The 18,566-nt window shown below is 29.2% G+C and overlaps 1 protein-coding gene across 1 annotated transcript; it reads left to right on the top strand.

The window, feature by feature from the left end:
• The first annotated feature begins 2,901 nt into the window (after nt 1-2,901).
• LOC108221717 (G-type lectin S-receptor-like serine/threonine-protein kinase CES101) lies at nt 2,902-10,744 on the top strand. Its single transcript, XM_017395577.2, has 2 exons — nt 2,902-2,946; nt 10,178-10,744. The coding sequence occupies exons 1-2, from the start codon at nt 2,902-2,904 to the stop codon at nt 10,742-10,744; spliced, it is 612 nt and encodes a 203-aa protein (XP_017251066.2).
• Nucleotides 10,745-18,566: the final 7,822 nt, after the last annotated feature.

The following is an 18,566-nucleotide window of genomic DNA, read 5'->3' as shown; positions in this document are numbered from 1 at the left end:
CCCCAAATTAGATATATTTGATTTTGGGCATGTAACTTAAAATGCATTGATTTTCGAAATTTATTTTTAAAATTTTTCTTTTGTAAATGAAAATTTCAGATTTAAATTTTTATTTACAAAAATAAAATTTTAAAAATATATAATGTAGTTATGCGATCAATGAACTTTAAAGTGCGTGTCTAAAATCAACCAGCACATCTAATTTGGGATGGAGGGAGTACTTCGTAAGTAGAAGTTATATAAACTGAGATTTGAGATTTGAAAACAATTTGGAAAAAATTAGGTGGCATTTTTTTTTCGGATTTCAGAATATTTGAAAAGAACAAAAAAGAAGAAGCTTGCCACGTTTTGTTTTCCATTTTTGATTTTATTCACATTTTTTAAAAAATTATAAAAATATCAGATTTTGTTGAAATTTTTCAATTTTTCAAGATTTTTTCGATTTTTTTTAAAATTATTGATTTTCTTATATTTTCTTTATTCCTTTTTCCAAATTTTCGTTAATTACTTAATAGAACTGACGGAGAGTGATACTTTAAAAAAATTTTAATTACTTAGTGATATGTTTGAAAGTTTTTTTTGAATAATATGACCCAGTTGCAAGTTTGAATTAGCTATTTAACCTTAATTCTATTAGAGCCTCTCTGTTGGCCGGCAAAATTGGAATATTCATGTATTATGTTAAAATTATTAAATTTATAATTTATAATATATTTTATTTCAATTGTACTCGCTATGATTGGTCATATTTTAAATATAATATATTGTTATTATTTCAAATTGTTATAAATAAATGTATTGTTTTAATATTGTAACTTATGACGTGACATTGGCTACAGATCTATGATTTTATGGTCTATAGCAGTCTCGCAAATAGAGTATATCATGGGATTTTGACTAAAATTATAAAAGGGGAAAGATCATGATTGGAGTGTAAAAATTTTATATGATTATCTATATTTTTATTTTTGATATGCCAATTTTCATATAATATTATATTAGACTACAAACACGATTGTAATACGATACAAATATATTTATATGAAAATTATCTGAATTTGTATATTGCACAATTGATTAGCTAGTATATAAAAACTAGGTTCTTAACCCGTGCAAAGCACGGGTTGCTTTAAATTATTTTTTTGATATATTATTATATTTTTTATTCATTTAAAAAAAAAATTGAGATTATTTATATTATAAAAATAATTTAAATTTTATATGTACTTGTATTTTAAGTCATATTATCTTGATGTCTAAATGTACATATATCCTCACTATGATGATATTTATTAAAATATAAACATAAAAAATATACACTATTTAAAATTTTATTATATAATTAAATTATCATTCACCTAAAATTATTGAAAATTTGAAAAAAACCAAATAAGATTCTTGTCGAATCAGAGTCTTTGTCGTACAGTTAAAAAATCATATATATAATTTTATTAAATCACAATAATTAAATATTCTAAAAATCGACCGATTAACCGAATAATCGATGACCAGACGAATTTTTAATATGATTTGGTGAAATCGTTTAAATCGATGATTAATTAGTCAAAATTAGATTAATCAGTCAAAAATCAGGTAGAATATTAAAATTTACAAAATTTGTGTGGAAAATTTAAAATTTTAAAAATGATATATGTTATTTATATGTATAATACTAAAATAATTCGTTCATGTTATAATTAATATATATTAATACTTAGACATTAATGTATAATAAATACATCGCTTAGACATTAATGTATAATAAATACGTTAGTGTTAAAAGTCAATAATAACCTTTATATATATTAAAATATGTGTAATAAGCAAAGGGTATATTAGTCATATTGAATTAATTTACTCAAGATTGTTGTATTAGATATATAATAGACGAGCTAGTATAGAAATGATCATTTATTATTACAAAAATCATTAGCTTCTAAATTTCAAGTTAAAAAATGATTTTTTTATCATTATTTATATATGTTTATATTATTATTTTATTCTGATATCTTCTCGACTTCTCTAGAAACTTCTCGTCATTTCCACACCATTTCGGTCTCCCCTATAAAACCTTTCTTCTCCTTTTTATATACATATCGCATATCCTCTTTTCTCCCCTGCTACTCACATATCGTCCCAATATTTTCTTAATTTTTCTCACATCCTTCCTGTTTCTCTCTTTTTGAAGTCATCCTAATCAAAGTAATTTTATGAGCATCAAATTCAGCAAGAATTTTGAACCCAAAATTTTCAATTGAAACCAGCATGACCTTATCAAATCTGAAAATATTAGTACGATCTCAAATAAAATCAGAGTGTCAGTTCTACTATCTTTTATCGATTTGTCAATATATCCTGATTGTCTCCGGCATAATTTTGGGGATCTCGATCTTTAATGGTAAGCATCTTTTAAGTTGAATATTTAAACAATAGTATACACATGCAAATATACGAGTAATGAGACACACACATGTGTGTGTCTATATGTGTGTGTGTATATATATGTTAAAATTTTTAACTTATCAATATGAAAGATTTTACTTTCAATTGAGTTTCTTGACATTTCGATTCATACAAGTTGTTTTGAGTATATTTATCTCAATTATTGGTTCTATATTCATATTTTGGGTCTATTTTTATAGATTGAATTTCAAAAATCGTACTAAATTTTGACCCTGCTGTGACTTGCCTTGAGATCGTGATAGGAAACTTTAATTCATTTGCATATATTCATAACTATCACGGTATACAATAATGAATTCAATTTAATATGATTTTTTATACTTAAAATACATGTTTTAATTAATATTTGTAATATTTTTAACTTGATCTTTAAATTTTTACCATACAATCATATGTCCAGTTTTTTAATTTTAATTTATACAACTTTTGCAGTAAACAATGAAGAATGTGCTTCAAGAATCTACGTCTCAGTTACGTGCTCAGGTGATTGTCTTTTTATCTCTTGTACATATATGTATTTGAACACACTCACACACACACGGAGATATACACACATTATCAATTTTCAATATAGTTACAAACATCATAAAATATAATATATATTTATTCCTCTTTCAGCTGGTTTAACCATTCGAGCATCGACATTCATGAGGGCGTATATGATCTGATCTTGACCAATGCAGTGTAGCTCAGTAGACAGCAACAGAATACACATTTGACAACAATTTTAAAGTGTATCATTCGAAGAACTTGAGGTTATAAAAAGCGGATTTAATAGCCGCGTCAAAACACAATATTTAAAATACATATGTCATAGATTGTAAACTTGTAATTATATAAATTAAAAAATAAATATAAGTTCAGAAAATGATTTGTTTCAACATATAAGGACGATCGTATATTTTGTTTGTATTATATTATCACAACAAATTGATGTGATTTTCTTAGACTTACTTTATATACATGCACAACAGTTATGTAATACTTTTAGTTTTAGTATTTTTTATAAAAATTATTTTACAATGAGCTCTGATTTTGAAATGGCCAAGTTCGAATAATAAGAAAATTGTTTTATTTTTTCAGAAATGGAAACAAATGAGATGTTTCAAAAAATCATAAATAAAAATATTTTTAAAGTAAAATGCCAGAGAATACCAACATTATCTAATTTTTTTAATGTATAATTATATAAAATCAGGTTCCTTTCTATTTAAATATTTTTCACAATTTATAAAACTTTTTTTATTAAATTCAATTCTCATTCGCAAAACGATAACTTTGTTGCTAATACAACCGCGTAGATTCAGATATGCACAAAAATCTAGATCCAAAAATATAATTCATTCTTGTCCGAAAAAAGTTCAATCCGGTTAAAATCCGGTAGGGTCACCAAATTTAAGGTTTTAATATATTCTATATTTTGTATAAAATACGACTCAATATGATAAAAATCCGATGTAAAAATCTGATTCGATTATTTTTACGTTTTTTAAAACTTTTTTTTAAAATGTGTTTGAAAATATAAAAATAATTTAACATTTTTTTGGGACTAAAAAGATAACAGTTCTTTTATGTAGTCAATTCTTCTAATATTACTCTTAAATTTAGACCATCATTATTTAAAAATAATAATTCAGATACGATCCATTCGTATCTCTCTAAGGTACTACATATATGTTATTTTGACTTATTATGTTAAAAAATAATATCGACATCAATCAAACGTTCACATCATGTACATCATATTGGTAATATTCAAAAATAAATGTAAAAGTGTTTGTAAGATAAGATTTTTAAAGTTGTATTGCAAATAATTAATATTTAATGATGCAATACCCGTAAATATACATAATATGTTAAATAAAGATAAAAAAATCTAATGTTAATATGGTCTAATTTATTTTCCGACCTCATCTTAATGAAAACTAGTTGAGAAGTCGCGAGTTGCGGCGGCCTATAAAAATTATAAAAATTATATTAATGATTCAATATTAATATTTGTAGAATAGAATAATTTTGTGGAAGTTTATTAAAGTATATTAATGTTTTAAAATTAATATTTGTAGGATCAAATAAATTTATATTATAACAATCTTGATGTAATACCAATACTAATATATAAAATTGCAAAATTGGACTATAATTCATGGTGAAAAAATGAAAATAAATTTATACACGTAATTAACAATTTAAAGCATGACGAATGTTAATTTTATTTGTTTTTTTTTTTGAAAAGTAATCATGTTCTTACATTGTCACCTTCTTCCAATTTTTTCGGATTAATTTTGCAAAAAAACATCTAATTTAAATCTATGAGATAGCGGTCTATAACTACTCTTACTTGTAACAACCTTTATTTTTTTAATACTGTATAAACAACTTTTTCTTAAAAGTTGCTTGAACGGAGCAAACAGATAATGCATGAATAATTTTTTCCTGTATACAAAGTAAATTATAGAAAAATTAACAACAAATAACATGTCTGACGAACAAACCAAATATTATAAAAGAATAACCAACAAACATACGTCACTAATAGTTAATTTATTGATATCAACCATCAATATTATGTCAAGACTATATTCTTTTCCTGTGTTTGGATTTGTCGACTCCAATATAGCGGTTTATAACTATCTTTGCTTGCAACAACCTTTATTTTTTAAATACTGTATAAATAGCCTTCACCTATCGTTGCAGAAGAACGGCACCTCCGAGTTAGAAATCGAGCAAGAGAACTATCACCAGAGAGAGAGAGAGGTAGGGTTGTGGTATTGAGAGACAGGAGGTTGTGTTTAAATGATTCAAAACCCTACCATCTATAGGGGTATTTATAGGTGCAGAGAGACTTGTGTGCTACTCTTTCCCATAATTAAATAATCCGAAACAAAATCAGATTAAAACTTTCAAGCTACTATATTCTATAAATAATTTGAAACAAAATCAGATTTTGAAATTTGCTTCTAATATATCCGAAACTAAAAAAGGTAGTTCTAATTTTTGATATTTTTATTCCGAAAATTCCAGAAAATTAGAAAAATAGAATGGAGCGATGTGAGAGGCGCCACCTACATGCCCCTCGCTTCTCGTTTAAAAATTGAGCAAGAGAACTATCACCAGAGAGAGATAGGTTTGTGGTATTGAGAGAAAGAAGGTTGTGTTTAGATGATCCAAAACCCTACAATATACACGTGTATTTATAGGTGCAGAGAGACTTTTGCGCTACTCTTTCCCATAATTAAATAATCTGAAATAAAATCAGATTAAAATTTTCAAGCTACTATATTCCATAAATAATTTGTCTTTCCCATAACTAAATAATCTGAAACAAAATTTATATACATAATGACGAATTTATATTCATGGTGAAAAAATGAAAATAAATTTATACACGTAACTAACAATTTAAAGTATGACGAATCTTAATTTTATTTGTTTTTTTAAAAAAGTAATCATGTTTTTACATTGTCGCCTTCCTCCAATTTTTTTGGATTGATTGTGAACAAAAACATTTAACTTAAATCTGTGAGATAGCGGTCTATAACTACCCTCTTAAAAGTTGCTTGAACGGAGCAAACAGATAATTCATGAATAATTTTATCCTATATACAAAGTAAATCATATAAAAATTAACAACAACAAACATGTTCGATGAACAAAACAAATATTATAAAAAGAAAAACCAACAAACATACATCACTGATAGTGAATTTTGTTGATATCAACCATCAATATCATGTCAAGACAATATTCTTTTCCCGTGTTTGGATTTGTCGACTCCAATATCACGGTCTATAACTACCTTTGCTTGCAACAACTTTTATTTTTTCAATACTGTATAAACAGCCTTCACTTATCGTTGGAGAAGAACGGCACCTACGAGTTAGAAATCGAGCAAGAGAACTATCACCAGAGATAGGTAGGGTTGTGGTATTGAGAGATAGGAGGTTGTGTTTAGATGATCCAAAACACTACAATCTATAGGGGTATTTATAAGTGCAGAGAGACTTGTGTGCCACTCTTTCCCATAATTAAATAATCTGAAACAAAATCAGATTAAAAATTTCAAACTACTATATTTCATAAATAATTTGAAACAAAATCAGATTTTGAAACTTGCTTGTAATATACCCGAAACTAAAAAAGGTAGTTCTAATTTTTGATAATTTTCTTCTAAAAATTCCAGAAAATTAGAATAATAGAACGGAGCGATGTGAGAGGCGCCACCTACACACCCTCGCTTCTCCTTTAAAAATCTAGTAAGAGAACTATCACCAGAGAGAGGTTGGTTTGTGGTATTGAGAGAGAGGCGATTGTGTTTAGATGATCCAAAACCCTACAAAGTACAATCAATACGGGTATTTATAGGTGCAGAGTGACTTGTGTGCTACTTTTTCCCATAATTAAATAATCTGAACACAATCATATTAATACTTTCAAGCTACTATATTCCATAAATAATCTGTCTTTCCCATAATTAAATAATTTGAAACAAAATCAGATTAAAACTTTCAAGCTAATTTATTCCATAAATAATCTGAAGCAAAATCAGATTCTGAAACTTGCTTCTAATATACCCGAAATTAAAAATGGTAGTTCTAATTTTTGATATTTTTCATCAAAAAATTCCAAAAAATTTAGAAAAATAGAATAGAGCGATGCGAGAGGCGCCACCTACACGCCCCTATGATTATATAAGTATACTAGTGAATAAAGCCGCGCTTCGCGGCGGTGTTATGAAATTTTTTATAAATTTAGACAAAAAATTGTTTTAGCTACTTTCCTGTCAAACATAATACTAATAGAAAATTTATTATTATTTAGATAAAAATTAATTTGGATCGCCCTCCCCTCAAACACAATACTAATAAAGAATCTTTTTTTATAAATTTTGATATGAAATAATATTATAATGGCATAAAAGATATTTTGAGTCGTGTTCCCGTTAAACATATCATTAATAAAAAAATATTATAATTAATATAAAAATTTGTTTAAGTGGCTCACCTGTCAAACACAATACTAATAAAAAAAATTGTTTGACCCGCCTACCTATCAAAGACAATATTAATCAATAATTATTATAATTATGATAAAATTAAATATAATAATATAGATAAAAATTAGTTTGAGCCGCACAAAACAATATAATATAGATATTAGTTTGAGTCACCCTACCGTCAAACAGAATACTAATAAAAATTATTATAATTATAATAAAGTTAAAGATTATAATTGGATAAAAATTATTTTAAGTTGTAGCCACATTTTAATAAAAAAAATATATTATAACTTAGATAAAAAATTTATTTTAGCCACTTTCCCGTCAAACATAATACTAATAGAAAATTTATTATTATTTCGATAAAAATTAATTTGGGCCGCCCTCCCCTCAAATACAATACTAATCAAGAATCATTTACATTATGATAAAATTATAATTATAATTGGATAAATATATCCAATTTCATAGATTTTAGCTATTTTATTTTTCTTTAAGATTCCTATTTCTTCACTACTTAGAATTTCATAGATTTTAGCTATTATATATTTGTTAAAATTTTTATTTCTTAACTACTTAGAATTGTATCTCTTTTATGATTACTATTTTTTAGCTACTTTACCTATTTTCTTTCAAAAAATTATCAATTTTAACGGAAAGTTTCTAGAGACTCTACGTAACCTCCCGCGTGTCCTCTCAAGAATCATTTACGTTATGATAAAATTATAATCATAATTGGATAAATATATCCATTTCATAAATTTTAGCTATTATATTTTTCTTAAGATTCCTATTTTTTAATTTAAGGTTCCTATTTGTTAACTACTTAGAATTTCACAAATTTTAGCTATTATATTTTTGTTACGATTCTTATTTTTTAACTACTTAGAATTATATCTCTTTTACAATTACTATTTTTTAGCTACTTTACCTATTTTCTCTTTAAAAAATTAGAAAAAATAGAATAATTAACCAGAGAGTTTCTAGAGACGCGTTAAGATTCCTACTTCTTAACTACTTAAAATTATATCTCTTTTACGATTACTATTTTTTAGCTACTTTACCTATTTTTTCTTAAAGAATTAGAAAAATTAAACGGAGAGTTTCCAGAGACGCCACATCACCGTACTGCATCCTCCTTTATATTTTTTAGATATATAATTTGAAAAAAATTAATCAAATAAGAATATAAATTTTATAACTTTTGAAAATAAGAATTTAATTTTTCTAAACTGTACTTGTCTATAATTATTTTTAGACCACTTTCCCACCTCTGGCCAGCATCATATATTGTGGTTAATTAACTGCTTGTTTTATCTTTTCTTGTCCAAAGAATTTATATAATCACGTTATTCAGTTTTCTCCGAAACGACTAAGATGGATCCGTCTTGCAAAAGGAATCGTATTATTTTTGTTAGAATCCTTTTAATAGATTCTAGAGTATTACCTTTAAAATCTGATAAAAAAAAAGAATTATATTATCTTTAGAATTCTTATATATATATATATATATATATATATATATATATATATATATATATATATATATATATATATATATAGGCTAACATTCAAGAGAGGGACTCCTTATATGGAGTTACATAGTGCGCCACTATAAATCATCAATTTTATTATAAATTCTGTTATAAAATACATATAAAACGTGATTCTAATATAGAATACTATAAAATATATCTATTTTAAGTAATTTAAAACTTAAAATTTGATGAAAAAAAGTATATTTTCGAAACTGATTCTACAACAGAATAATTCTGGATGATTATTATTCTGTTATAGAATCATGTTGAGATATTGCATAATTTTAGATGATCTTTGGAATAAAAAAATTGTAATCTTCGTTTTCGGTTCAATAACCAAAATTTGCAATTATATTTCATAAAAAATATAATAGAATATATATTATGTGTATATTTATAATGGTGTGCTACGTAACTCCATATAAGAGGGTATGCTATGGAGTGCTACCCATATATATATATATATATATATATATATATATATATATATATATATATAGAGAGAGAGAGAGAGAGAGAGAGAGAGAGAAAAGTTATTTGGGATCCATGTTATATTGGAGTCCTTGGAATCCTAATCTAGGCCCTCCATTCAAACTGCATCCAACGGCTGTCATTATATTAGATCAGTTTTATTAAAACTAAAGTTTAAACAATATTTTCTATATATCACGCGCGTTTCTTTTTTGTCCTCAGGCATGTACGTGATCAAGCATCAATCAAGGCAGTTACAACTAAACCATTTTTCTAGGAGTTCAGTTCTCGATTTTGTCCTGCATGCTATCTATCATTATTATGTAGTATGTATTTCTAGGTGTTTGGATTGTGTAGTGCTAGCAATTGTAGTATGAGTTAAAAATGTATGGCTTTTGTGTTGGGTAGTAAGAATAGTGCACGGTATTCATATCGTTCCCATCTCTATTTTTTGCGAGTCATGCTATTCTAAACAAATATTATGAACTCATATTTTAGTCCAGTGGGTGTATAGGATAGTCTGTTCCGAATGTTTTTGGAGTGCAGAATCATTTTTATATGTTTTCTTTGGCTTTGCGCGTGTGTTGATGGATGCCACCAGTAACATTGTTTTTGTTTTGTTACTTTTTGTTTACGTGTTTGATGTAACTTATTTGCTCTATTGTTTAGCACTTCTCTTTAACTATGTTTTTTGTCGTATGTGCAGTTCGATCCCAAATCATTATGGGTTGGTAATAGAAACACACCAATAAATTTAACCTCAGTGCTCTCGATAGAATCAGGATCAGGCTATCTTATGCTCAGCTCTGACTCTTCTGTCAATGTAGTTTTATATAATAGTTCAAAGGGTTTTAATAGAACCGTGAGGCTGTTGGATACGGGGAATTTTGTACTAATTGAAGGGGGTGTGACATTATGGCAAACTTTTGATTATCCGAGTGATACCCTTTTATCGGGAATGAAACTTGGAGTTAATCATAAGACTGGCAGCGTCTGGTCGATGACATCTTGGTTGAATGAGAATGATCCGTCAGTTGGAGCTTTTACTCTTGAATGGGATCCCAAGGGAAGCAGCTTGGTTGTCAGATTTAGAGGAGAAGTTCGCTGGACTAGTGGAAAGTTGAGGAACAATGCCTTTGAAAACATTGTACATGATGTCGACTACAAATACATGAATCATTCAGATGCTGAAACTGAGGACCTCTTCTCCTTCGTCCTACAAAATAAATTTCTTAGTTTCATTATGCGACATAAAAGGGAACATGATTCATAATTTCATTGCAACTTCAATGTCATGCAACTAAACAATGTGTTATGCAAGCCAACACCTTTAGCAGAACTTCAAGACCACAAGAAAATAATTTGACGCACTATGAAAGCACATTACGGTTTCCTTGTTCTGCACAGATCAAGTACAATTTACTTAACTCATCCTCAACACTTATAGCATGACCCAAAAACATTAATATTACCCACAATTACTACACAGACAAGTCTTATACGCCCAACGAAATCAAATATGTCTGACACACAGAATAGTTTTCTTGTTCTGCAAAGAGCAAGTCAAATGGACTGGTCTCACACTCGACTCTTATAGCAGGACACAAAGGCACGCGAAATACCCACAAATTCTACACACATCTTGCAACTGGGAACATAAAACCCAATTTTAAGGCCTACAGCACAATATGGCTCACCTAGGTTGAGAACAAATTATGTACTACACTCAATTTTTAACACTAATTTTACCCACACACATTTAACACACTATAATATTCTAAACAACATGTTATGCAGAACAAAAAAGGTAAGATATTAGCAAATTGATCCCATAGCAGTACAAATCCAGTTATATTTCCGAACCACATTAAAGTGAGAAACCAACTCCCCATTATAAAAACCAATACCAAACAACGTAAAACAAAATAATTAGACACTAATTTCATCTACACGGCACAACCGAGGATCGATACAACACCTCAATTACAGTAGGACATGCATTACAGTATCAGTACCAAAATCCCTCAATTAGAAACTCATTTAAACCCTAAACATTGCATGCAATGGAAATAGACCCCAAAATTAGATCAATTAGGCGGTTACATACCTGAACTCATCGTCGATTGTGGGTCTCTCTCCGATGAAACTTTTCTTCCTTAAGTATACAGCAATTCAAAAAACCGCAGGACATGTTGATGCGAATCCTACAGTGCTTCTAATCGATATTTCAGTGGAGTGGTATGCGGGATGAAACTGATCACACTGGAATGGAATGCGGGATTAGTCTCCCACCGCTGAAGACGGGTATGACACGCGCTGAACAAAAAATGTGCAGTTTTTTGTGTTTCAAAAATTAAACAAAAAATGTTTCTCAACTTCTAATCTTAACCGCAGGATGGAATCTGATCCAATGGCTAATCTAAGGGACTCCAAATACTCCCTTTTTAAAGTACTCCATGTAACCCCCCTCTCTCTCTCTCTCTCTCTCTCTCTCTCTCTCTCTCTATATATATATATATATATATATATATATATATATATATATATATATATCTTCGAGTGTTGGTTGCGGAATTGTAAAACACAGTAGCTACGATTGTGTTGACGAAAACTTTGGCTTTGGCGCCTTCTTCTCCTGCCAGAAATCTTTCAAGGTTTAGTGTGATGATTGGTTTTTTAGAATGGTTGAAGTCATACACTTTATTTTGTTAATCTTACACAAACACATTGGACACTCGCCTGGACATTGATTCAAACCACAAAAATCTATGTAAGCTACCCCAGACACACAATGTAGCTGTATACTCAAATATACAGAAATTGGCACTGCAAACTTCCAGGCAGAAGCATAGCCAAGTTACCATATCACAGGAAAAAAGGAGATAGATAGCTCTACTGCAATCAACATAAGGAAGATAATGAGTAGAAAACTTACGCGTGTTGTATAATGTTGAGAAATCTGTAGCACACGATCATGATCTCCGGTGCCAAGTCAGAGCAAGTTATAGCCATCCAGAGATTAGAAGCAGAGTAGAAATAGGTGGTGAAAGAAACTTATGTCTCCTGATCAGTTCATGCGGCCAGCCCCGTAAAAAATTGATTTTTTATACACGTTTAATACAAATTTATGTGATCAATTTTGAAAAATTAATAAAATAAAACTGTAAATTTTGTTTTTAAATTTGATAAAATAAAACTATAAATTCTATAATTTTTGAAAATAAGAATTGTACTTCTTTAATAATTTGTATATTAATGTATAAAAAAAATAAGAATTATATTATCTTTATGATTCCTAAATAAAAAAATTAAGAACCCCTCTTCTAGATTCTAGAGTTACATTTAGAATTCAATATCAATAAGAAAAGAATTGTATTACCTTTAGAATTCTTGAACATGATTTTTTGAATTATAACTATATTTTCTCTCCAAAATTTAAGAAAAATTAAAAGACTGAATCGAGCAATTCTAGAAACGCCCGCATAATTTTTGATATTTTTCATCTGAAAAATCCAGAAAATTGGAAAAATAGAACGGAGCGATGTGAGAGGCGCCACCTACACGCCCTTCGCTTCTCCTTTATATAAGTATATTGACTAGTTGAGAAGCCGCGCGTTGCGGCTGCCTATAAAAAATTATATTAATGATTTAATATTAATATTTGTTTTTAATACCGTATAAACAGCCTTCACTTATCGTTGAAGAAGAACGGCACCACCGACTCTGAGTTAGAAATCGAGCAAGAGAACTCTCACAAGAGAGAACGGAGCGATGTGAGAGGCGCCACCTACACGCCTCTCGCTTCTCCTTTAAAAATCGAGCAAGAGAGCTATCACCAAAGATATTGAGAGATATTGAGAGAGAGGAAGTTGTGTTTAGATGATCCAAAACCCTACCGTTTATAGGGGTATTTATAGGTGCAGAGAGACTTGTGTGCTAATCTTTCCCATAATTAAATAATCTGAAACAAAATCATATTAAAACTTTCAAGTTACTATATTCCATAAATAATCTGTCTTTCCCATAATCAAATAATCTGAAACAAAATCAGATTAAAACTTTCAAGGCGCCACCTACACGCCCCTCGCTTCTCCTTTATATAAGTATATTGAGTGATGATTGATTATATTGATGATTTTAATAATTTACCGGCGGGGAATAATTCCCTAGTTTTATGTAAATGTGTCAGCTTCCTATATTTCCTAAAACTTTTTTGGGCCGTGATATGGTCAATTGCGATGTTACTGTTTCCAGAAATTTTGGTGCAATTTGGATCGCTTGGGATGTCTTTGATTTCGTTCTTAGCTTCAAGAATTATTGAATTCTATCTGTTAAACGATCAGGAAACAAATCATCTAATTGTTTTTAGCATGCTATTTGTTTTACCACCTGGTTGTATCGACAGTTGGGGGTTTGTCCCGACTGTATTATATTCGAGTTAATGAAATCTTCTTGCATTTGTAAAAAAAAAAAAAAAAAACTTTTTTGGGCCCAGATCATACTATCTCCAAAGTCCAAACTCTCTCACATTGGGTTTGGTTTGGTTTTATTTAAAAAAACATGAAACCCTAGCTACTCATCGATAACTATATTCAGCGTCTTCCAAAACTTTTTGGAACAGCTAGAAAGAATTCAATGGCTTCAAGCTGGAAGCAACACATACCAGAACACTTGTGGTGCAGTATATTCATACTACTACCCGTGAAGTGTCTTTTGCTACTGAGGAGTGTCTGCAAAAGCTGGAATCAAGTCATCAGCGATCATTCCTTCATCGAATCCCATCTCGCCCACAACAAAGCCTCCTCGAACCCAAACAAATACCTTCTACTCTGGAACCAGAGAGACCCCAATCCTGCACTTGATCATGATTTTCCCTACTTGACAACTCTGGTTGATTCCAAAACATATAGTCACGTTCTCGAGTCGCATGCACACGACATGCGTTCCATGTTTGGTAAAGATTCAGCCGAACATGGTTTATAGAATTACGGAATTTGTGATGGGTTAGTTGGTTTGTCGCTTCCTCAGAAGGTGCTCAAGGCGGACTCTCCCAAATTTTTATGGAATCCGGTTGTCAAAAAAGGCAAGAAACTTGTACGAAGATGCAGCCTGGTTCCTCTTATATATCCTTACAAGAAACCAAGGACACAGAACTATATGTGGATGGTTTGATTCCAGCACTTTAAAATAAATTAAATTATATACTTCTCCGTTGCTGTTTTTCTTGGAAATATTTTTGTTTGGTTTGGATTTTAATTATGCAGAGTTTCTCCCATATCTGTGGAATCCGATTTGGTAAAGGAAAGAAACTACCTAGAATAGGAACTGATCTTTGGTCCAGAGCTCATTATTGATCTGTAAATGTACTGTTTGGGTTGCTGTTGCAGACAGCAACATCAGCTTTTTGCTGAAAAGCAGGTGAAAAACTGGAAAAGTTAGAAAAAACATGTTCTCCCATTCTTTTAAAAGCTGCTTTTCAGCCTTACAAGAAACCAAGGACACAGAACTATATGTGGATGGTTTGATTCCAGCACTTTAGAATAAATTAAATTATATACTTCTCCGTTGCTGTTTTTCTTGGAAATATTTTTGTTTGGTTTGGATTTTAATTATGCAGAGTTTCTCCCATATCTGTGGAATCCGATTTGGTAAAGGAAAGAAACTACCTAGAATAGGAACTGATCTTTGGTCCAGAGCTCATTATTGATCTGTAAATGTACTGTTTGGGTTGCTGTTGCAGACAGCAACATCAGCTTTTTGCTGAAAAGCAGGTGAAAAACTGGAAAAGTTAGAAAAAACATGTTCTCCCATTCTTTTAAAAGCTGCTTTTCAGCTTTTGGAGAATGCTATTATAGATTTCATTATAAAACCTCACCAAAATCATTATTTTTTTTATATTATAACTCAAAATAAGTAAATATCAAAAAAATTACCAAACAGTTATCTGATTTCTACAACAGAACTTATTTTACCAGCACTTTTTCTGACAGCACCGCAATTTTTAACAGCACTCCCAAACAGACCCTTATTTGGTAAAACTCAGAGTAGAGGGAATCATATAACTCGAAACGTAAATGTAACTCTTAAATAAGGTCGGATTTTGAAATGGCCAAGTTCAAATAATAAAAAAATTGTTAGTATTTTTTTTTTAGAATTGTAGACAATGAGATGGTTCAAAAAACCATAAATAAAAATATTTTTAGAGTAAAATGTGAGAGAATAGTAAACATTATCTGATAATTTTATGTATAATCAATCATATAAAACTAGGTTCATTTTTATTTTAATATTAGATTTTTCATAAGCTATAAAAATAAATTCCTATTAAATTCATCTATCGTTCAGAAAACGATAATTTTGTTGCTACTACAGCCGGGATGCACAAAAAACATACATCAGAAAATCTAATTAATTTTGGTCAATAAAAAGTCTAATTTAATTAAAAATGCGATTCGTCCTGACCAAGTTTAAGATTTCAGTATATCCTATATTTCGTATAAAATATGACCCGACAGAATGAGATCCGATAAAAAAATCTGATTCAATTATATTAACTTTTTTAGAATACTTAATCAGATTTAATTATTTTACGAAAATCCGGTCAGATTAAAATCAAACCCCATAGTATTGATTAAAAAACCAAACAGAGTTTCGAGACATCTGTTTATATTATTATTTTATTATGATATCTTCTCGATTTCTCTAGAAACTTCTCGTCATTTCCAGACCATTTTGGTCTCCCCTGTAAAACCTTTCATCTCCTTTTTATATACATATCGCATATCCTCTTTTATCCCCTGCTACTCACATACCTTGTATCGTCCCAATCTTTTCTTAACTTTTCTCACATCCTTCCTGTTTCTCTCTTTTTGAAGTCATTCTAATCAAAGTAATTTTATGAGCATCAAATTTAGCAAGAATTTTGAACCCAAAATTTTCAACTGAAACCAGCATGATCTTATCAAATCTGAAAATATTAGTACGCTCTCAATTAAAAATTAGAGTGTCGAGTCTATTATCTTTGATCGATTTGTCAATATATCCTGATTGTCCCGGCATAATTTTGGGGATCTCGATCTTTAATGGTAAGCATCTTTTAGGTTGAATATTTAAACAATAGTATACACATGCATATATATTGTATGTACGAGTAATGAGACACACACGTGTGTGTCTGTATGTGTGTGTGTATATATATATATATATTAACATTTTTAAGATATATTATTATTGGTCTAGACCTGAAAATTTTAACTTATTAATATGAAATATTTTATTTTCAATTGAGTTTCGTGACGTTTCGATTCATACAAGTTGTTTTGAGTATATTTATCTCAATTATTGGTTCTATATTCATATATTGGGTCTATCTTTAAAGATTGAATTTCGAAAATCGTACTAAATTTTGACCCTGTTGTGACTTGCCTTGAGATCGTGATAGAAAACTTTAATTCATTTGCATATATTCATAACTTATCACGGTATACAATAATTAATTCAATTTAAAATCATTTTTTATACTTAAAATACATGTTTTAATTAATATTTGTAATATTTTTAACTTGATCTTTAAATTTTTACCATTCAATTACTTGTCCTATTTTTTAATTTTAATTTATACATCTTTTGCGGTAAACAATGAAGAATGTGCTCCAAGAATCTACGTCTCAGTTACGTGCTCAGGTGATTGTCTTTTTTTCTCTTGTACATATATGTATTTGAACATTTATACACACACACATTATCAATTTTCAATATAATTACAAACACTATAAAATATAATATATATTTATTCCTCTTTCAGCTGGTTTAACCATTCGAGCATTGACATTCATGAGATCGTATATGACCTCAATTGGCGAGTGAAGCTTGTACAAATGGGTTTGATCTGATCTTCACCAATGCAGTGTAGCTCAGCAGACAGCAGCATAATACACATTTGACAACAGTTTTAAAGTGTATCATTCGACGAACTTGAGGTTATAAAAAACAGATTTAATAGCCGCGTCAAAACACAATATTTAAAATACATATGTAATAGATTGCAAATTTGTAATTATATAAATTAAACAATAAATATAAGTTCAGAAAATGATTTGTTTCAACATATAAGGAAGATCTTATATTTGTTTGTATTATATTATCACAACAAATTGATGTGATTTTCTTAGACCGACTTTATATATATGCACAACAGTTATGTAATACTTTTAGTTTTAGTATTTTAAAAAAAATATTTTAAAATGAGCTCTGATTTTGAAATGGCCCAGTTCGAATAATAAGAAAATTGTTTTATTTTTTCAGAAATGGAAACAAATGAGATGTTTCAAAAAATCGTAAATAAAAATATTTTGAGTAAAATGCGAGAGAATACCAACATTATCTAATTTTTTTAATGTATAATTATATAAAATCAAGTTCCTTTCTATTTAAATATTTTCCACAATTTATAAAACTTTTTTTATTAAATTCATTTCTCATTTGCAAAAAGATGACTTTGTTGCTAATACAACCGCGTAGATTCATAGATGCGCATAAACCTAGATCGAAAAATCTAATTCATTCTTGTCCGGAAAAAGTTCAATCCGATTAAAATCCGGTAGGGTCTCCAAATTTGAGGTTTCAATATATTCTATATTTTGTATAAAATACGACTCAATATGATAAAATCCGATGTAAAAATCTGATTCGATTATTTTTACGTTTCTTAAAACCATTTTTAAGAAACTTAATCAGGCTTAATTATTTACGAAATCTGGTCGGGTGAAAATCAAAACCCATAATATTGTCTAAAAAACAAATCTTTTTAGAATCCGTTTAAAACCCGTCCCGAGAGTTTTTTTTTTTTTGAATGCAATTTCATTAATATAAGAAACTCCTCTAAAGAGGAGATACAAAAGAAACACCGGCCGAAGCCACCCATATCTCCAGCTTATATCATGAAACAGAACAAAAACAAGGAGCTACTGGGGAAACTACTAGCTAGGAAGAGCTGCTAAAAGCTCAAATAGAATACTACGCCGAGCAAAAGGTACACAATAGAATAAGACAGTGCATATAGCAAAAAGCACTGCTCCATGTACTGCACTGAAATT

This window comes from Daucus carota, chromosome 5, assembly GCF_001625215.2.
Source record: "Daucus carota subsp. sativus chromosome 5, DH1 v3.0, whole genome shotgun sequence".
Lineage (NCBI taxonomy): Eukaryota > Viridiplantae > Streptophyta > Magnoliopsida > Apiales > Apiaceae > Daucus > Daucus carota.
This window is presented reverse-complemented; position numbering and strand designations above follow the sequence as displayed.

Coding starts and splice junctions, on each gene's coding strand:
- LOC108221717 (XM_017395577.2), top strand. CDS start 2,902: ATGAAGAATGTGCTTCAAGAATCTACGTCTCAGTTACGTGCTCAG. Junction 2,947..10,177: donor CGTCTCAGTTACGTGCTCAG/GTGATTGTCTTT, acceptor TCGTATGTGCAG/TTCGATCCCAAATCATTATG.